The 23,362-nt window shown below is 37.8% G+C and overlaps 1 protein-coding gene across 5 annotated transcripts in view; it reads right to left on the reverse strand.

The window, feature by feature from the left end:
- The window catches only part of LOC131229282 (protein MRG1), an 81,527-nt gene that overhangs the window by 18,733 nt on the left and 39,432 nt on the right, over positions 1-23,362 (reverse strand). For 3 of the 5 annotated variants that reach the window (XM_058225190.1, XM_058225192.1, XM_058225193.1), the window contains 6 exons: positions 18,191-18,336; positions 15,626-15,661; positions 14,306-14,346; positions 11,482-11,586; positions 6,982-7,061; positions 3,290-3,459 (listed from right to left, as the gene is read on the reverse strand). In XM_058225190.1, the coding sequence (XP_058081173.1) occupies positions 3,290-3,459; positions 6,982-7,061; positions 11,482-11,586; positions 14,306-14,346; positions 15,626-15,661; positions 18,191-18,336 (578 nt within the window). The remainder of the gene's footprint in view (positions 1-3,289; positions 3,460-6,981; positions 7,062-11,481; positions 11,587-14,305; positions 14,347-15,625; positions 15,662-18,190; positions 18,337-23,362) is intronic. The other 2 variants (XM_058225191.1, XM_058225194.1) reach the window with 1 other exon arrangement.

Below are 23,362 nucleotides of genomic sequence, written 5' to 3' on the forward strand. Positions count from 1 at the left end.
TTGTAATTGTTTAAAATTGGTATGATCTAAAGTTTGAAATCTTGCATGTCATATTTAATTTCATGTCCTGCATCATGTTGCTTCTTCTAACTCTAGGACTTCTTGACCTCCACAATCCACTTCTGCAGTTCCCAAGGTGATGCCTACGTCAGGTGATTCTGTTACTATCATTGTTCCAAGCAGTGGCGATATTATCAGCACCACCAGCTTAGTGACATCAATAACACTAGTATACAAAGTTCCAGGTATAAGCGAAATATACCAAGATTGCCCATGTATCGCCAATGTTTTCAACTGTGTAAATTCCAGGTGTTGCTTGTATCGCCAATGTTTTCAATTGTGTAAATTCCAAGTGTTGCCTGTATCGCCAATGTTTTCGGCCATGTAAATTCTAGGTGTCTCTTGAACCGCCAATGTATCGGCGATATTTTCATAATATCGCTAATGTATCGGCAATGTATTGATATTGCCCAAAATATATCTATTTTTAAAAAAAAAATCCATTTTAATTTTTTTTATGGGTGCATGATTGTATGATGAAATGCATTTTCTATGTGTATATGTATTCATGCATGGATGGATAGGTGGATGGGTGGTTCGATGTGCATGTGTGTGTGGATGGATGGATCATGCATGTGTGTATAGATGTATGTGTCATTGTATGTATGAATGGTTAGATGAATGGATCGATCATGCATGTGTTTGTATGCATATACATGCATGGATGGATGGTTGGTTGGATGGGATGGATGGATCCACCATTTTTCCCATGTTTCCCCGAGTCAACGTCACAATAAATGCTTTTAGGGCCCCATTAAAGGGGAATTATTATTTGATTCTTAAATACGTAAATATGAGTCTTTTTTCGCTATTATTTGATTCTTAAATATGCATATATGTGATTTTTAGCATCTCCTCAAGTATCGTGAAGAATTCCACCATTTTCCCCATGTTTCCCCAATGCTTCCTTGGGTCAACGGTACATGCTTTTAGGCCCCTAGTAGAGGGATTCTTATTATTTACATGTCTTTTTTGCAATTATTTGATTCTTAAATATGCAAATGTGTATTTTAGCATCTCCTGAAGTTCCATTGAGAAATTCCACTAGTTTTCCCACGTTTCTACAATGTTTCCCTTAGTCAGTGATACATTTTTGGGTATCAGCAATATCAATACATGTTTATGTATCCCCAACCATCGGTACATATAATGATACCGATACTACGAACACTAGTTACTACATTCCGTGAGGCATATGATACCTTGATGCAGCTTCATGTATAGGATACGACTACTTCCAGAGCAACTATAGGCGAGTCAGGTACTACATGTGTCTTCTTGTCCTTCTCCTAGGTCATTGACTAACGGAGCTACTACTCATATAACTGGTAAGTTGCTTGCATCTTTTCAAATCTTATTAGTCTTCCACCTAGCCCATTTGTTATTGTAGCTGATAGCAACCAGTCTCCCATTTTTGGAACTGGTTCCATCACTCTTTCTCCCACTATGCACATATCCTCTATTCTACACGCACTCGCTTTCCAAGTAACCTATTGTCTGTTAGCTCTCTTATGAAGTTCTAAAACTGATTGGTAACCTTTTTCCCTTCTCACTGTGTACTTCAAGACCTCCACATGAAACAAACAATTGGTAAGGGCCATGAGCATGGAGGGATTTATGTTCTGAATGGTGCCACTACTAGGGCTAGTAGTGTTTTGTCTTTATATAGGGAGTCTATATCTAGATAGCATTATTGTTTAAGACATCCATTATTGTTTAGGTTGAAGCATATTTTTTTCTTCTATTTTTGTTACTCAGCCTTTATTTCGCAATACTTTGTGAGTTTTCTACAGATCATCGAACTATGTTTTCTCCTAATTCATCTGAGAGGAAATCTAGGCCTTTTAAGTTCATTTATTCTGATGTTTGGGGTCCTACACCTATGAATTCTACTTCTAGCTATAAATACTTTATTTCTTTTATTGATGATCATTCTAGGATCACATGAATTTATCTTATGAAATTTAAGAACGAGGTATTTCATATGTTAAAGGCTCTTCATAATGTCCCATTAAAATTCTTCATTTTGACAATGGTGGTGAATATATGTTGAAAGAACCCCTAAGAATGAGGGAAAGAAAAAAAAATACAAAAGAAAATATGGCTATTGGTACTCAATGATACATGATTAACTACAATAAGCTCATCATACTCTAACACAAGACATTCTTGCCAACAAGTAGCATCAGAAACACCTTCAAGTCAACAAATGCCTAACTCTTGAATGAAAAGTAACCATTTCATGTGATATTTAGGGAACCCTATTTATGCTGACAAACTCTAACGCAAGATGGCCTTGCAAGCAAGCAGCACCAGAAACCCAGGTTTTGAATGTCAGGTATTAGTCGGCGTATCGGCCCAATGGAAAAATGATACAATACAACATCTCGTATCAATATCGGCTAGTATCTATCAGAATTTTTTTTTTAAGGAAAAAATATGAATTTTTTTTAAGTGGGAAAAAATGAGATATCCAAGAATCTATCCTTCTTTTTCTTTTTCTTTTTTTGTATTTTGACCATGTATTCAATGGTGTATTGGACCATTCTTTGATGAGAATGTTGTCTGTCAATTTGACTTGCTGAAGGTCAACTAAATGGGCCTTAATTAAACAAAAATCAAGCATAATTTAGTGAACAATGGCCCATTACATTGAAATACAACAACGAAGTTTAAAGTGAAGGTTACCCTTCTTTCCAATTTTTCCCATAATGGTCCAGTTCGCTTCGATTTGTCGAATCCCATTCAAATCATTAGTTTTAATCTCAAAATAGGTCTAGATCTAGCATAAAATGAGTTTTTAAACTTCTTCTATGGTTTAAATGGAAAAAAAAAAAGAGAGAGAAGAAGAAGAGACATGAGTGAAATTTTGAAAAAAAAAAAAAAAAAAAAATCAAAATTGGGCCTACAGGCTGATACAGACCAATACAGGTCAATTTTTCATATCAGGCTGGTATGGCCCCGTATCACATATCGTCACATGCCGATATGGACAAGATATCGTATCCATATCTACTGATACAATACCGATATTCATATCCATGCCAGAAGCATCTTCAAGTCAACAATAGCCTAACACTGGAATGACAAGTAACCATTTCATGTGATCTTTAGGGAAACCCACTTCCATTGACACACTGGCTAATTAAGGGCATGAATCCTATCAGCAATGAGCAAGTAGATAATTTATTTTGTTTGGGTGCATGTGTAAGCATGTATATGACCATACCAAATAGGCGTAGCAGATGCTCGGCCCCATATACAGTCGAAGGAGAGATATTATCTGTAACTGCTTCATGATATTGTTGGCGCTCCTTTTTATACAAGAGCATAGCTGGCAGAGCTTTGTCAAAGTAACCACGTATTCCTTTTAAAATTTCTCCAATTGATTCAGCTATCCTACATTTATCAACAGTGCAATGAACAGGATAATTACCAAGGATGTTCTTCACACTTTCAAGAAGCTAACAGAAACTTTTTACAATAGTAGACAAAACACTAAGAGTTTCATGTGCAACCAAAAGAAAAGGAGGGAGAGAGAGGATAAGAAGCAATATGAAATAGTTATTACCAACTTTTTTTATAGGTAACTCAAATTGATCAAGAGGCAAGAGCAAAAGCAGAATTATGAAGGAAGCAGAGATTGCTCCACAGACACTAAAAACTTCAATAGCCGCTGCTTGCTATAGTACCGATCTGCCACATGCTTAGACTTGCCAAGGTTGTGACAATGGAATATAGCAGTTTTTAATGTGCACTAGTGTCAGTCAGTGACTGTTCAAGAATTGCTTCTGGTACCAGGTTATGATCTTATTACATATTAGAGAGAGGCAAATGCAACAACATTCACTATTTAATAGATAGGAGGAGGCCTCTGCTAATTTATATGATACAGTCAGAATTCTTAGGAGATTTTTTTGGAAAGATCAGCATAATACCAAAATGTCAGTTTTCTTATTTACTGAGAAAAATAACATTGTAAACTGAAACAATTAACTCCTGCTCACTTTCATTTGTAAACTGCACGATCATATTTTGCTAGAGGCAGTTTACTAATGAAAGAAAGCTTGAGACATCCATCACAAATAGCATGAACAAGCACAAGAGTAACTCAAAGGAAATGTCTACTTCACAAGCATGGGCTTCTAGCAAATGAGCAATACATGGACAGCAAATAGACAGTTTTCCAGCTTTGGGAAAATGTAATTTATTTGTCAAAAATATCTGGACCAGAACTTCATATCCTTTGATTGGTTGATAGGAAAAAAGAAAATCTAAAATGCTAACATCTACACAGGCATGGACAGAGCTAAGAAAATAATCGGGAACACCATCAACGGTACCTACAAGATATATCTACCAGTTTTGAGAATCATTGATAAGAAGCAGACAAACTATCAACATCAATTCATAGGGCAAAAGCCTAATTTTTATCAAAATGCATGTCAACAATTTTACTGAGTACATCTTTCCATACCTCAAAAAAGAAGTGCCTTTAAATTGAATTATGTTGGACTGGTATTTTGGTCTGTTCAAGGACCAATTGGAAATCCTGTGGAAGATGATATTCTATGGCTTCTTATGGGGGCTGTGGGAAGGAGAGAAATAGAAGAATTTTTTTTGGACAACACCATTTTGCTAGATTCCTTAAAAAGAATTATATTCATGATCATCAATTGAGCATTACTGAGGCAAGAGCTCCAGGAGTGTCAGTTGGTGAATCTCTTGACTGGTCAGGAGTGTTCATTGGCGTTCTCTTGAAGGATTTCTTTCGGGTGATGGACTGTCGAAGTCAGTAGTTTGCTTCATTGTGGGTTCTGGGGTGCCCTTGGCTGTGTATCTTATTGGTCCTGTGACTGTAATGGCTTGACTGCAAGTGACGAGAGGGTCATCTATTGCATTGCCAAATCTGTTTCTCGTTTTTTCTTCTTCTTTTTTTAATAAACTTTGTTGCCTTAAAAAAATAAAAATAAAATATAACAATAATAATAATAATAATAATTTAACCAAAGTACTTAAAACTAGCCAACCCAAGTAGTTGGCATAAGACTTAGATGATCATGAACCAAAGTACTTAAACTAAAATTAATTACCACAAACTCTCACGAGTTTGAAAAGACATTAAACCAAGATACTCATTGGGGTGATACAAAAAGTCCACATCAAGGAATTCACTATAATCCAAGATGGTCAGTGCACTAGTAACCATGGAAGTCATTCAAATGAAACTTTAGAGAATCGAAGGAGTAGTATAAACCAGTGTTCGAAATATCGGTATCACGTTACATATTGCACCCTTGGGATATGGATAAATATCGGTTATCACATGGGATATATCAGCTGTATCGCGTAATGTATCGTTGTTGTTGGAAACATGGAAAAACATTGGAAATCAGTCAAATTTTTCAATGAAATTTCAGTGATTGTTAAAAAAGACATCAATACACACTTACAAATCAAAACATTACAAAAAAAAAAGTACACAATAGGTTTTCTTTGCATGGGGTCCTAATCTATGCGTTGTCTAACTGAATTGATGCGAGTATATTCAAAGTTTATTCATATAATTCATAAATGTAAGAAGATGCATGGAAACACAAGCAATACATTCAAAAGAAAAAGAAGAATCACTAAATCAGGTTACATGTTTGATTTTATGTTTGGACACAGATTGCAACCGATTTGCGAGAAATTGGAAAAATTTTAACTTTTTTTTTCAATTTTCCGCAACTCGGTCCTTCTCCTCCAAATCTCAAAATCGAAGCTCCCAATCCATGATTTTTCATACAAAACATGAAAAAACATAGATTTGTACCAATTCGACACTGATTTAACATGATTTACAGAAAAAATGATCAAAAATAAAAAATGCTCACCGGATCGAACATGTGGGATATATCCCACTACTTGTGTGTTCCGTATCGCACAGGTGGGATACAAGAAATATCGTGGGATATATCGGCCGATATCATCGATATTTAAAACACTGGTATAAACCCAGCAGTTCAAAATCTTTGGTGCAAAGGGTTTTAAGATTTCTGAACTTCAAATGCAATCCTTGAGTAACTTCTTTGACTTGCATCTCAAATGACTGGATTCTCTAGTTGTTGAAGCCTGATTTATGCAATTCTAAGGGAACAGTTGGCATGTTAATTTTGTTTATCACATCTTTAGAACAACCAAGAAAATCACCATGTATTGTGTTGCTTAAGTATCAAAATCTGGATGGCTAGAAGACCTATTTATCAAATGGAATGATCAATAAAATCAACAAGGCGGGAGAGATGCATACATCCTTCTTTTTTTTTTGGTCCTATGGGTGCCCCATAACAGTAGTGACTTTCACTTGGTTATAGTTGGGAGAAAGAGGGTGTTGACTGTTGACGACTTTCAGAAGGAAACAGTCAACAACCTCTTCTTGCACTGTCCTTTTGCTTGGAAAATGTGGAGGACATTCCTATGTCTATTTAGTGTTTCGTGGGAGATGCTAGAATCAAACGGGGACATTTTCTTGGCATGGCACGGTATCAGTTTAAGGAAGGATAGAAAGGTGTGCCGGAGATTGGCATTATTAGCATAGCAGGCCTTTGGGCTCTGTGTGGAGAAATAAATGGTAGATGCTTCCAGAATTCGAGTAGATTGGTGATTCGGGTATCTAACAAGGCAAAGTTTTTGTTAGTGGAATGGACCTCAATATAAAGACAGCGGAAGCCTGTAATTTTCTTTTACTTGTGTTGCAGTTGTTGCACTATCTCGGCGCTTTTTTAATAGATTCTTGTTGCCATTCGAATAAATTTAAATCAAGAACAAACTTAAAATTCTAATGACCAAGCTGGAAAGCAAAAATGGTGGTAACAATTTTACTAACAGAAGTAAAATCTAATGAAACTTTTGAAAGGATCTATGCCATTTGAGACTTACATGCCATCTTTCTTTGACCTGTAATCGAGATACTTTTTCAATATGTCATCGACATTTGGGTTACGTGGAAGTTTAACAAGCTGCAGAAAAGGATTCTGACATTAATACATGCATCAAGCAGTAAGACAACTTATGAACCATAAGAAAATTATGATCTATCATTAAACTCTAAATGGAAGTGAAAAAAGATTCCGACAAGATCACATCAGATATAAAAGTGCATTAAGCTTTCAAAGTCTTTTCAATGAAATATAAAAGCAAAACATTTTAAGATCCAAGAAAAATCTATGACAAAGATAAGAATAAAAGATGAAGAGACCCAAAAGAGGAACTGATTCAAGGTAGTCACTTAAATCTAATACCCCAAAAATCTTCCCTACTGCACCCTTGAGAAAGATTTTGTACTACCCCATGACCATTAGCAAAAAAATTAAAAATAAATAAATACAAACTTAGCATCCTTGCCACAGTGGCACTGCATTAGTGTGCATCAAACAGCATAACCTCAGAGGTCAGCAAGAAGAAAAGGCATAGTTTCACACAGGAACAGAGATGAGGATCTCAAATAACTTTTGTAGAGTACTCGGGAATGTAAAAATGACAGGGCCCTAGAAGTAGACTAGTGGAAGATTCTGAATGATGAATTTCACTATAAGAAATGAGAGCAATCAAACTAGCATCAGTCCAGGAACTTGACTATTAGACCATGTAAAAGCTCCCGAGAAACAGAGAGAATGGAGAGTGAAGCAATACTCGGCCACCTCCTCAGATCATTAGATGACCTCATCACATGCATTACCAGATTTTACTGCAGATGACTTACCAGAGAACCTACATGCTGTCCAAAGCAGCCATGTAAATGGTAGATTATCACAAGCTGAATCCACGTCGTTTTTTGTTAGGCCTGAATGAATTGAGATTATTTTCTGACTAATTTTCATGCCATTTACATTAGTATCATAAATAGATTACATCCCGATTGATAAAAACTCAGTAGGAAGAACAGCCAAAAAACTTGATCAATCAAAGAGAAGAAAAAATAGATCACTTCACTGGGTACAGGTTTCATGCATAAGGAGACAATAAGTCCATAGATCCATAAATACTTCACCACAGTCCCAAAACCCCAGTCCTTTCGATCCCTTTACGATCTCTCTCTCTCTCTCTCTCTCTCTCTCTCTCTCTCTCTCTCTCTCTCTCTCTCTCTCTCTCTCTCTCTCTCTTTGATCAATAAGCAAAAACTTTTACTGAGAAGAAAATATCCAATATCCACTAAGATGGTTAATGAGAACTACAGACTCACTTCTCTAAAATCTTCCCTATTCCACTTCTTGCGGAAGGCTTCATACTATCCCACTTGTAAAAAGAAAAGAAGAAGAAGAAGAAACTAGAAACTTAGCATCCTTGTCAAAGTGCCACTGCATTAGTGTGCATTAAACAGCCTTCACAACTGCAGAGCTCAGCAAGAGGAAGAGGCATTGTTTACGCCTGAACGGAGATTATGATCTCAAGATTCAAATAACTCTTGAAGAAAATAATCTGGAAATGTAAAATGATGAGGCCCTAGAAGTAGCCTTGTGGAAGATTCTAAATGACTTTCATTCTGAGAAATGGAACTAATCAAATTAACATCAAATCCAGAACCTCAACTAATAGACCAAGTAAAACTTCCACGCCATGATAATGTCCCACAATACAGAGAACTGAACTGAAAATAGTTTTTGGTAGCCCTTAAATAAACTGAGATTATAATTCTGCCAACTAATTTCCATGCCATTTATCTGAGTATCATAAATAGATTATGCCTGATTGATAAAAACTTGGTAAGAACTAGAACAGCTTAACAACTTAATCAATCAAAAAGAAAAGTAGAGCGCCTCCTTGGGCACAGGTTTCATGCATCAGGAGACACCAGGTCTACAGATGCATATTGTATCCCTCAATACTACACAACAGTATATCATATCCCTCAATACTATGTCACAGTCCAAAACTCCAGTGAGACACCAGGTCCACAGTTGCATATTGTATCCATCAATACTAGACCATAGTTCAAAACTCCAGTACTTTCAATCCCTCTCCCTCCCTCCCTCCCTCCCCCCCTCTTCCACGTCCAAAACTACAGTCATTTCAATCCCTATCCCTCCCTGCCTCCCCATTGATTGATAACCAAAAGCTATTATCAAAGAGAAGAAAATCTCCCAACCTCCCTCTCTTTTGATCGATATCCAAAAGCTTTTATTAAAAGAAGAAAATATAAACTTATCCACGAAGACAAAATGAGAAATATAAACTAAGGCTTCTCTACAAACACCATGCTCAGCTTATCCAATGGCTATAGAATTAACTTCCATAGATGCTAGAACAAATCCTCATCAATGACGCCATAGCCTTGCTCTCATTAATTTAGAAGGCTCTCTTCCGAGGAGCCCTACCACACAATGATGTTTTCAGAATCTACTTCCAGGATGAGTGGACCTTCAAAGGATTACCTAAAACAAAACAATTCCACTTTTCTTTTCCTTTTTTTCTTTTTTGAGAGAGAGAACAACAGACTTCATTAAAAGGCACTGAGATAGTGCCAAGAAAAACTACAAAAAATGCACAGAAAAAATGAAAGGAGAAGAAATTACAATTGCCCCATTCAACCCTTGCACACCACCTACTCAATAATAGAAAGCCAAACACTGCTAGCAACCCAATCGACCTCGTTACTTTCATTACGGAAGTTCCTTTTGCCCCAAATTGAGCATAAACCAGTAAGGAGACAGCCTCCATATAGCTTCAGCATTTTTGCGGAGAGCTACCTTGTGCCAAGCCATAAAGAGGACTCCCAAGTCCCACACCATTAGGCATGGAAAAAAACAAATTAAACTTTTCAACAATAGAAGCCCAAATGAAGCTAGCAAAGGGACAATGAATGACTAGGTGGTTAACCATCTCGGCATTGGACTTGCACATAAGGCACATGTTAGGGATAATCATGGAGCACTTTTGGATATTGTCTATCATCAAGACTCTTTTTACCCACAAGCCATCCTAAAAGCCCCAACCTTAGGAGGGGCACCGTAATTCTCTTTTTACCCACAAGCCATCCTATAAGCCCCAACCTTAGGAGGGGCACCATAATGCCACGCATGGCACGTGTTTCCTTTCTTCTCATCGTGGGTGCAAAGCATATAATAGAAAGACCTTACTGAAAATCTGCCTCACCTATCTTTGGTCCATAACAAGCTATCACTTTCACCCGTCAAAGCTCTTCAAAGGTTCAACCAATGTAGCAAAGCAGCATACTCTAAAATCTCGCCGTCCCAAAGGTTGCAACAACAAGGTGGGGCCCAAACAATCGACTCGCCACAAAGACCATAGCACTTATCCACAATAACACTACAATCTAGGGCATGGTGAGCAACTAATGGTAATCTAATGTAAAGAGGCAAATCACCCCTCCACACATCTTCCCACAAGCGAATCTTCTCCCCATACCCCAAATAAAGGGCCACGGCTTGCTTGAAATTAGACTTCACACTAGAGATGCATTTCCAAACCGTTGACACTCTGTAGTTAGAAGAATCCCGTCCACCAACCCCCCCACCGCACAGGCATATTTGCTTTCAATGACATCTCTCCAAAGAGCCCCCCCTTTTCCACCCCAAACCCAAAGTGCCACCACCATTTGCCCAAAACGGCTTGGTTTTCAAATCCAAACTACAAACATTAGCACCACCTTCCTCAAAGGGTTTACACACAACACCCAATTCCAACAAATGGAATTTTTTTTCTTCTCTAACAAGTCACCCCAAAGAAAACCGCGCCTTAGCTTCTCACGGTGACGAAAGACTGTTTTCGGGCATCTGAAAAGCGACATGAAATAATGGGGCAAATTTGATCGTGGAGAGCTCTGCCTTGCTAAAATCGAGCTTGCACTCAAGCCCAAGAACGTAAAGTGAATCAAGGCTTGATTGATTCTTAAACACCTCCAACACCAGACTGGCCAGGATGAGTGGATGACCTCAAGAGCTACAACCCACATTCAACTTCCACCACAATGGGGTGGGAGACGCCAAGTGTAATACATTTACGAGGCTTACTCTTGTCAGAAATGATAGGGTCATGGCTTCTATAAAGGTAAAAAATCCCAACCTCTTTAAATTCTTCCAAGATCATCTCGATTCACTTCAAGCCTTCACATTAAACAAGGCAATTATTGCCCAAAATCAGCAAAATCCCATAAAAAATTTCTCCTCTTCCCCTTTTTTGCTCCATTACCAATTCGTATTGCAATTTGGAGAAATTCTGTTTTTGAAAATAAGGGATCAGCTTTTGTAATTAAATTGCTCAGGACTTCAAGATCAGCAAATTTGACAAACACAAAACAAATTGTAGTTTCAGCAAGAAAATAATAGAAATGCACCAGCTAAATTTCAACTATAGACAGGAATGTGGCTAGACCTTTACAATATGCAAGAAAGTGATTATCTTAGCATGGGATGTAACTACCTTACCCAGTTGAGTAACAAACTCCCAATCATCAACGAGTTGTTTCTTCAATGTTGATGGAAACTGGATCTTCATAAGCTTCTCCGTGGATCCTGTATCCTTCTCCTAAAGAAACCCACACCATAAATGTCAACAAAAGAATTCAAAACTATTAATTGTAAAGGTGCATATGAATCTTAAAATCAAATAAAACTGAATAGAGTCCTAATTGAGTATCACAATTTAAAAGGACCTTATAAATCACACTACATATTAAAAAGTGAACATTGTTACAAAAATAAAATATTACAAGATATAAACATGACCCTCAAGATATAATGTAGGCAGAGGAAGGTATACCCTATCTGCATGGCATAAAACCAATGTTGGCAAGGTACATCAGCCTAAGTTGAGATCAGAATTTAGACTCAAGCAACTGAGTTGAAAGTGAGATAAGGCATGGTCCTATTGTTGCGAGGTACATTAACCTCAATAAGACATCAAGATGACAATGGGCCAAGGCTGGGCCGTGTAAATGCCAGCATCAACACGAATATACAAGGCACAAGTCCAACCCTCCTAACCTGATTAAAGTTTGTGATGCAGGACAATTAACCACTTGCTCTAAAAGCTCGAAGTGATAGAGCATGGCGAATCAATCCATTTATCTCATAGCCCAGACCCCACATCCATGGGTTAGGTCCTTGGCTGAACCCTCCTCGTGGACCCTAAATCCATGGGTTCCGCCCCCTCATGAGCCCCAAATCCATGGGTTCCGCCTCACATGAGCCCAAATCACATGGCTTTCGCGGGCCGCCCACCCTGAGTGTGCCCCCGCATCCCACAGGCTAACTTACTCGAGCCCGGTGTGAAAATGCCCCTGCATTAGTTTGTCAATGAGGTATAGTGGAATGTGAATTGCTGGCTCCTTTATTTGCAAGTCATGATCTATTGTTTCCATTGATAAATGCAAATGCCATTTCCTTAAGAAATAGCTCATGAATGTCATCCTGGTTTTCCATCCATCTCAACAAAAGCAATAAACTTGAGCTTATTTCCAGTTAATGGAACCAATAGTCAGGACATGAGCAACTCATTTCCAGCATTCCACTCCAAATAGTTAGGTGCATCTCGTGGAGTCAAGACTTGTGCATCAACAAACCCATAACTGACGCAAGACAATTAACCACTTGCTCTAAAAGCTTGAACTGTTAGAGCATAGCAAATCAATCCCTTTATCTCATAGCCCAGGCCCCACATCTCATGGGTTAGGACCACGGCCGAATCCCCCTCGTTGGCCCCAAATCACATAAGTACCGCCTCACACAGGCCGCCCACCTAGAATGTGCCCCTACATCCCACGGGCAATCCCATTCAAGCCCGGTGTGAAAATGCCCCTGCATTAATCACCCCCGGTGAGGAGTCTCGAACACAAGACCTCCCGCTCTGATACCAATTTAACGCAGGACAACTAACCACTTGCTCTAAAAGCTCGAACTTTTAGAGCAAATGGTTAATTGTCATGCATCAAAGTGGTACCAATTGTTTCCCTAGAGAACAATTGAACCAACATGAAATTTAACCATTGAGCTTGTGTCCAACAATCTAATGACTCAGACTACAAACTACTGCACAAGATGTAATCTGTGGGGGAAAGAAAAAAGGATGGACATTTCTGATCAAGCATTGTTGTGTATGCATAAGAGTTAGGGTGACAAAAACACTAGAGGTAAACATTCCCGAAAGCCTTATTCAAAAAGCATGAAGGCGCGGAAGACACGATGGGTTATTTTTTCACTCAGCTCCACTAAAAATTGATAAAAGAAAAATGCAAGAGGATAACCAACATGATTACAAAATAACTCTTAAAATAAAATGAACTGATAAACAGAAAATCTACTCTTCAGACCCTCTAGACGAAAGCTTGAAAACATAAAAGCAAACTTCTAATAGTACCATGGCCAACTATAACTGAAGGCTCTTAAAGGGCAAGGGGAAGGCCCAAAAGGATGTGGATGGAGGTTGTAACAAAAGGCTTGATGACCTATGATCTAACTAAAGGTCTGGCGCTTGACGGAGTTGAATGGTAGAACAGGATTCATGTAGCTGACCCCAATTAATTGGGATGAGGCTTAAATGATTATGATGATGATGATGATGATGATGATGGTGGCCAACTACAATAGCACGAAGCATACAGAGAAGTGGGAGCAGGAGCAGGAATGTACCTGTTTCAAAATTTTAGCCAGTATAAACAACTAGGGAACGGAAGTGAGACCATGAGTACAAAGCAGAAGCAGAAGCAGGAGTTCAAAGTGAGAGTTGCAGAGTGTTGAGCAGCACCAGGATGAAAGGTTGGTACGCCTGCGACTAAGTGACAGAGCTCCAATCATCAACATCACCTGATTGGTATTAACCTCAACTGAGGTTGCTGTACTCATAGTATCGTATTATACAATGATGATGACAGCCACCCTCTGAACAAAAAGTGAGATTATATTCTTGATTCTCATTTCTTCTTAGTTGGGATTTTTTATATTGCCAAGCCCTGTATGGCTCTGTTACTGTGTGGAAAATGAGGAAGAATGAAGAAAATTTACGAGAAGAAAAAAAAACTTTCTTTCTATTACAGCTAAAAGTAATGGGTTGCAATATCTTTTCAGATTATTGTAGAAAAAAGTAATTAATTAAACACAAATAGCATTGGACAACCTCTGCTACTAACCAAACTACCCTTGAACACCCTATATTACTGAATTCCACTGATAAGGCATGAGAATTAATGAAGCCCAGATGAAAGGACAATTTAATCTTTCTAATGACATAAAAATAAATTTCAGCACACCTCAACACCAGAGTCACCCTTCCGCTTCTTACCTCTTCCTCCTGCAATTACAATAAGTAATTCAGAATATGAAATCCTTTCATCAGAAGTATTCATTTTCATATGTTCCAATGCAGAACATTGAGCACAAAAACATATGTATTGACTAAGGCTATGGTAGAATATGGGGTTGGATAGGATGCTTTTCCAGCAAAATCAATTTCAGATACATTTCAGGTAAGACCTTAAAAGATTTAGATACTGACTGGGGCAGAAAGAGCAGGGGAAAAGAGAAAACTTTTTTTATGCAGTTATAGAATCTGTCTCCCCTCACACATAACATGTGATTTCCATTCTACCAAGGAATCTAAACCAGATGCAGCTTGGGTTTCATCCATAGAATCCACACCTACCTTGAAAGAGATATCACAAGTAGTCTACTAAATAATTTAGTGCTTAATATAGCTATTTGATCATCTTAGAACCAGTGAAGAACCCTACTTTCATAAATAAGAATGAACAATTTACTTATTAGAGATGCCTATAAAAGATATCAGTGTAGTGGTACTTAGAATGCATCGGCTCTACAAGAAAGGGTAGGAAACATGTAATGTAACTGAAAATGGCTCACAAGGTTTCAAACACTTTAAAACCATTAAATCAAAAGAAAATAATACAATGAAGAATTGTGCAAACTTTCAATGAGCACAGTGACAGAAAAGTCCCTCCCTCCCTCTTTTCTTTCTTTTCTTTTTTTTTTTTTTCTTTTTCCTTTTTGCTTTTTTTTTTTTTTTTGGGGAAGAAGAAGAAGAAGAAGGAGAAGAAGAAGAATGTTATCCATGCCTTTCTTGCTTTTAAATTCGAAGAACTATTTTTCTCTTTTTCTTTTTCTAGAATTCCCACACCACCTCTTTCACCATCTTATGCAACCATCTTGTTCACAGCTCTGCAGCTTCTATGTAAACAGTAACAAATTTTGAATAATGAAACAACCTCAATTCCAAATTCAAATCAACAGAGGATGGCTAAATTCAAGTATATCACCTCTAGATACAACATTATTAACCCAAAATTGTGGTTTAAACCATGAGATCAAACAAACAAAAACAAAATGGACAAACCATTTAAAAGATGTTTGCCAATCAAAGATGTGTTTGCACTCATTTCAAAGGATAGAACTCCAGAAAAAAAAAAATAATAATAAATAAATAAAATAAAAAAATGATTAAGCTAGATTACAACTTCTAACAATAATGATGAAAAGAGTCTGAAAAGTCATCAACAGAAATACAAAAGCGAAAGTCAACATGAGTTACTTATTACAACAAAATGTTGCCTCACCAGAGTTCCTAAGGTCATCTTTATCCACTTTTGTATCTGCAAAATTCAGTGACAATGCATAATTTCAATCACAAAAATATGTGCATGAGTTATGTAGACAGCACCAAGCAGCTCTGAATTAACATTCCGTAGGGGACAAAAGCATAATATCATATTGGGTAGAGAAAAATGATCCAGTTAGAAGACATTTTGACACAATTTTTCATTCATCAACATATCCACTCAAACTGAAAGGGTCATTTTATAAAATAGCTATAAGACCAGAAATGCTTTATAGGACAGAATATTTATGTTCATGGGAAGAGTGTAGCAGAAATGAGGATGTTGAGATGGATGGTAAGACAAGGAAGGTTACAATTAGATATGAATGCATTTGAGGAAACTTAAGGAGAGGCACCACTAGGTAATAAGATTAGGAGAAGTAGACAGATGGTTTGGTCATGTGCAACAGCAAACAAGAACCACAAGGTTATAAGTGAGTTGGTACAAGTTGGAGGCTCTTAAAGGGCAAGGGGACGGCCCAAAAGGACGTGGATGGAGGTAGTATGAAAGGACTTGATCACCTATGGCCTTAACTGAAGGTGTCGCCCTTGATAGAGAAGACTGGTGGAACAGGATTCATGTTAGCTGACCCCAATAAATTGGAATAAGGCTTAGATGATTGTGATGCAAATAAAAATATATAGCACTCTAAATAATGCTCTCTTTCCACACAATCATTCCGTATTATCCCTCAGAAAAAAGAAAGTAATCATTCCAAATTATTAAATCAGCTTGTGTAAAAGAATAATAGGTCAGTAAGTTCCACAGGAACTCATGCAACTTCCTTTTAAATTCCAGTCTGTATTATAAAATCAACAAAGCAAATATAAAAGCAGATTAGCATAGTTGCAATGAGAATGACTGACAAATGCATAAACTATAAAACGCAACCACACTGAACTCTTGGATGGGCTAACTCCTATCCTACTCCAAATCACCTTTTGTGTAAAGAATAAAATGTAAATTCCAAAATCCTCATACAACCAACTTCCCTTCGAATCCTAGTGCCATAGATGTTACTATAACTGCTTGCAGCACAAAGGAAAGTGGCCACAGATTTGGGTGCAGGAATAGGGGGACATCTGTACAAGAATTTTAACAAATTGCTAGGAAGCAGGAGTGGGAACAAGAGTCCAGTGCGTGATTAAGACTGGAAATAGGAGCACCAGTCCAAACTTCAGACGATGATCTAAAGTAGGAGTGGCATCTGGGTAAAAGTTTTGTGCAACTAAAGATGTTACTCAAATTCTCCAAACACATAACTGCTGGTTTCAAACCCATTGACAAGGAGATCTGAGTATGTGAATGTCAACTCAAGACATTTTTCCGCTACAACTCATATGATGTGTCAAACAGATATCCATTAGCCCTCGAGATGGAGAAACAACTTCAGAGAACCACACAAAGGTGGCCAACAAAGAAGACACCCTTGTTAACTACCCAACATCACACAGTATTTGTTAGAAATGACATCAACGTCCTTCTAGAGGCCAACCTCACCATCCCCGAACCTCCATAACCAGTTTTTTGACCGAGCAGAACTAGATATTTGCTTGACTCTACAATAGATGATTAGTCGCCCTTTTATGTTGATTACAGGGTCTCTCTCCATCACCTGAAGTGGAGGATTCTGTGGTTTGGAGGTTGTCTTCTTCAAGGTCTCTCTCCATCACCATTACTTTTTTTTTCTTTCATTTCTCAACTTCTTTCATTGTATTTAATGGGTCCTAATCCAACAAATCATAATTGATATGTGCATAGCTAGGTCCTATTTCATTGACTTTCAGCAGGTCGAGCATACAGATAAAACTATTATCAAAGAATGGTCTCATAAACCATTGAGTACAAATTAAAAATACAAAGAAAATGGTAAATTCTTGTGTTTTACATTTTTCTATTTTTCGGATAACTTTTCAAGATTTTCTTGGGCCAAAAAAAAAAAGTTCAAGACCGTATCTTCCTACATGGGTCCGATACAATCTGATAGGCCACATAGAGCATCATTTTTGCACAGGCCAATTGACCCCCGGATACCAATATTCAGAACAATAGCCCCATCAGCTGGCATATGACAAATTCCCTTCTGCTGATAATTTGGAGCTCACTCACCTTGGACAACTTGGCTTGATCCTTAGAGACACAGAAACGATCTTTCTGCGGACACTAGGATTGTAGTACAACTTTGGAGGTCGAGGAGTGGGTCATGCAGAGTATAGTAAATTAGTAATGGACATTGGATAATTTGTATTTGTGCTGCTTCCTATTAATGGAAATCAATTCATTTTGGACATTTAAACAATTAATAGCAAAGGCAGTGTACAACTTCAGGGCCCTGCTTTTTTTCCTTCATGTAGCCATGACCAACTGACAATAAAAGTTAGACATGCTCCACCAACCTTTAAACTCAACTGTAACCATTAGAACGAAATGAATTGGAGTACCAATGTACCATATGTAAAAAGAGGACTGCTACCCAAATCAAAAGCAATGTTAAATACAAATAAGTTAAGAAATGGAGCAAACCATTAGAACTTTTTGGCTTAATCTGTGTTGAACGCCCTGACTTGGAATTCTTGTCTGCACCCTGGTTTTTTGCAAGTGTCTGCTGCTTCCGAACATTCTCATCAGTGACTTTCAACAAACGGTCCACACTGACCCATTCATCCCAGCTGTACATGATAAAATTTTGAAACAGCTAAAGGTGAGCATTTTTAGATGCAGAGTAGGTAAAGCTGGAAGTCATTATCATTCAGCTCCTAATAACAATCATTTCCCTCAAAAATAGTAGCCGTGAATATAACTGATCTACCATATAACAAAATGCCTTGTAAAGTTTCAGAATATTTTGTATTGCCAGAGTATATAACTAAGAAAGCATAATATCATCACATAGATGCTGCGACCTTTAGCACTATTAAAATTCATTAAAGTCAATAAAAAGTTGCAAACTAGTGCAGTTTCTGAGTCAAACCAAAAATCACCATCAGCATTGTCGTCATCTAGACCTTATCCCAACTAAACTGGGGTCGGCTGCCTAAATCATGTGCCACCATTCCACTCTATCAAGGCTATATCCTCAGTTAAACTATAGGTCATCAAGTCAAACCAAAAAATATGGGGTAAAAATGAAAATGGTTTGCCCACAGGAAAATACAGGGTATAGGTAGCCAAAATGTTGCAAAATGTTAAGAGGTAAAGCACGAATATCACCAAAGTTGTTTCTCCTTCTATCGTTTATTTTTTATTTTTATAACCTAATAGCACGGCATGTTGTCGTTCCTGAAATACAAATTTACATGATACGATTCTAGATTCTTAGTAAACAAGGTTTTCTCTATTCAGACAATAATATTAGTGCACTATGATGCCCAGAAACTCCGAAATAGGTAATGTATGTATTAAATTATGTCTAATACATCGATTTTATCTATAAAGTTTAAACTCTGCAATTAAGTTGTGTACATGCAGAGTTCGCGGTGTATCTATGCCATATGCAGTGTTTGAGTTGTCGGTATCGTTACAAGTTTCGCTGGCTAGGGATAAAGATATAATATCGTTATCGCCGATAATATCGCCGATAACCGGAAATTCGGAGAAAAAATACGAAAACATGGAGATAATAGTGAAATTTTTTAATGAAACTTCAGGACATGACTAAATACACATATTTGCATATTTAGAAATTAAAAATTTGTAAAAAAAATGCATTAAATAATAAATTTTCATTTAATGGGGCCCAAAAAAGCATACATTTCCATAAGAAATTACTCTAATAATAACCAAAATAAATTTATCTTAAGTTTCAAGTTGACCACACCATATGAAACAGTGGTAATAATAATTTCCACCATTGAAATTTCATAGGGCCCAATGATGTTTATTTGTCATACAAACCGTTCATAAGATCACAGGGACATGGTTGAATAAAAAACGGAAATATCGGGTTGATACAAAACTTTTGTGGCCCCCAAGAATTTTTCAATGGTAAACATTCAATTCACACAGTTTCATGTGGTGTGGTCCACCCAAGCTTTAGATATGCTTCATTTTTTGGCTTGTGCCTTAAAATCATCTAATAAAATGGATGGACTGAGTGGATCAAATACACAATTACTATGGGCCCACATTTTACTCAATATGCAATTCACTTCGTTCTGGCGCAGTCGGGAAGCGGATTGGCTGGTGTACCTCATACCAGCTATTGACGTCAGCAAGTGATATGGGTCTGATCATGAGGTGTGTGCTATATCCAAACCGTTAATCCATTTGAAGAGCTCGCCTTAAGCCTTTAGACGAAAAATAAGACAGATATAACTATCAAGTGGACCACACTGCAAAAACGAGTGGGGGATTGAACGTCTACCATTGAAACCCTTTTTAGGTCACAGAAGTTTTGGATCAATATGAAAGTTGTTTTTCCTCTTCATTCAGATATTTGTGTTTTTACGAACAGATTGGATGCAAAATAAACGTTATGGTGGGCCCTACAAATTGTTTTACGGTGAAAATCATTATCTCTGCTGCTATCTATGGTGCGGTCCATATAATCTTTGGATATGATTCATTTTTTGGATAATGCTCTAAAATGAACTCTAAAAACAGATGAACAGTGTAGATATAATAAATACATCACTGTGGGGCCAACGTAACTTTGATCTCCTTTGAACCGTCCGTACAACTCGGAGCTCGAGGAGCGTCAGTGCTCGTCTTCGCACGACACGTACCTACAGCAGCTATATAGCTGGTGTGAGGTACAGCAGCCAATCCGCTTCTGATGGATCCCTAACTGTGGGACCCATTACGAAGTATGTACCTTACATCTGCACCGTCCATCATATATGAAGGCTTATTTTAGTGTGTGATCCAAAAAATGAACCAAATTCAAATCTTCAATGGACCACACCACAGGAAACTTTGTGAATTGAACGCATATCATTAAAAACTTATTGGTGGCCACAGAAATTTTGAATCAAGCTGATATTTATTTTAACCCTTCATCCATGCCTTTTTATATTTACAAAAAGGTTTGATGACAAATAAACATCACTGTGGGGCCTAAGAAGGTTTCAACGGTGAAAATCATTATTCTTATTGTTTCTTGTGGTGTGGTCCACTGGAGCTGTGGATATGCTTTAATTTTGGGATTTACCCCTAAAATGAACTAGAAAAATGAATGGACGGCATGGATAAATCACATACATTCACGGTGGGCCCAGAAAGTTTACTCAGTACGCTGAAGCGCACCATGCGCCTGTTTGCTTCCACTGAAGCATAAAAGAAAAAAAAACAAAAGAAAAAAAAAAGGGTTTCGTCTGCGAAGAGGGTTTTTCGGCGAAAAGGGGCGATTTTCGACGAAGGTTTCAAACAATCTCCCGAAATATCTGATTTTTCGCCAAAATCTCTGATTTTTTGCCGAAATCATGTATCTGTGAGTCACACGAGACGAGCGCTGTCGATTGCTACCCATGAGATTCTTTGCTTCCGAGTTCCGATCAACCATCAATCAAGTATTACCGAAATCAAAGGTTTATTTTTTGATTTTTTTCCATTTTTACCTATTTTGTCGGAAAAATTCAAAGATTATCGAAGATATCGCCGATGTTTCGCCGATAATCTAGAGAGAAATGAAAAATGGGGGTTTCGGTGTCGCTAGTCTAGCGACACCGATATTATCGGCGATATTATCGACATTTCGTCGACAATGCGAACACTGGCCATATGTCTATCATATGCAGTGTTTGAAATATCAGTATCACGCTATATATCGTGCCCTTGGGATACAGATACGTATCAGTTATCGCATGGGATATATCGTTTGTATTGCATAATTTATCGCACTTTTTGGGAAACACAGGGAAACATTGGGAAAATGGTTGAATTTTTTAATGAAACTTCAATGATTGTTAGAAAAGACTTTAATACACACGTTTAAATCATAACATCTCACAAAAAAATGTGCACAGAATAGGTTTCCTTTGTATAGGGTCCCAAGTTGTGCCTAAATTAATGCAATTATATTCAAACCTTCTTGCCAACTCATTTTAGGGCATGGGCCCACGAATAAAGCAAATCCAATTCTCAGGTGGACCACACCACAAGAAACAATGGGCATGATGGACGTTTAATCCTCACTATTTCATGTCGTGTGGCCCACTTGAGCTTTGGATCTTCCTGATTTTTGGGCTTATGCCTTAATATGCTCTGGAAAAATGGATGAACAAAGTGAATTTCTCACAAACATCATGGTAGGCCCCACCATGAGCCCCACAGACCGTCCGTCTCTGGCTAGGTCTTGGCAGACGTAGATTGCTTACTGATGCTGTCAGTAGTTAGTAGCCATTGGATGGTGGTCTATATGCCCCACCATAATGTATGTTTTTAATCCACTTTGTTCATCCATTTTTCCGGATAATTTTATACCATAATTCAAAAAATTAGGCAGATCCAAATCTCATGTGGACCACACCACAAGAAACAGTGGTAATTGAACGCTCGTTACAAACTTCTCAGGGCCACAAAAGTTTTGGATGAAGTTGATATTTGTGTTTTCACTTCATCCAAGTCTTTGTGACTTGATCAACAGGTTGGATGGCAAATAAACATCACAATGGGCCCTAGGAAGTTTTTAATGGTGTTCGTTCAATCACAACCGTTTTCTTGTTATGTGGTCCACTTGAGATTTGAATTTGCCTCATTTTTTGGATCATGGCATAAAATAATATGAAAAAATAGATTCGTGGCATGGATATAACACATACATCATGGTGGGGCCACAAAGCACCGTCTAGTAGCCACCTCAAGTTGGGAGGCAATCAGCATCCGGGCGCGGTTTTGGTGGATCCCCATATCCACTAAGGTCAGTAGATCCTTAACTATAGGGCCCTCTTTGATGTACGTGTATTACATCCACATCATCCATACATTTTTACAACTCATTTTAGGGCTTGATCCCAAAAATGAAGCAGATCTAAGTCTTAGGTGGACCACACCACAGGAAATAGTCTTGATTGAATCCTCACCATTATAAACTTCATGGGGGCCAATTGAATGCTTATTTTCCATCCAAACTATTGCAAAGGTCACAAAAGCCTGGATGAAGAGACCATACAAATATTAGCTTGATCCAAAACTTTTTTGGCCCATGAGAAGTTTTTAATGGTTGATTACCACTGTTTCTTGTATTATGTCCCACCTGAGATTTGGATCTACTTTATTTTTAGGATGATGCCCTAAAATGCGTTTTTAAAACCGACAGATGGCGTGAATATAACAAACATACATCAAGGTGGGTCCCACGGTCAAGGATCCCACCCATCTCAGTGGATCCACGCCCGTCCTGGTGTGGGTAGTACCCAATCTGTGGCGTATGCAAAATATCCTGTGAGTGGGACCCTACCATCATGGTCCCACCCTAATGTATGTGTTGTATCCACACTGTTCATTCATTCGGAGAGATAATTTTTGGGATTGATTCAAATAATGACGCCGATCCAAAGCACAAGTGGACCCCACCACAGAAAATAGTGGGGACAGTGATGCCCACTGTTGAAACTATTTCTGGTGGCCACTATGATGTTTATTTGAGATCCAACCTGTTCATAAGTTCAAATAGATATGGAAGAAGGAAAAACACGAATATCAGCTTGATTGAAACTTCTATGGCCCCACAAAGTTTTTAATGGTAGACGTTCAATC

Source organism: Magnolia sinica, chromosome 16 (assembly GCF_029962835.1).
Source record: "Magnolia sinica isolate HGM2019 chromosome 16, MsV1, whole genome shotgun sequence".
Taxonomy (NCBI): Eukaryota; Viridiplantae; Streptophyta; class Magnoliopsida; order Magnoliales; family Magnoliaceae; genus Magnolia; species Magnolia sinica.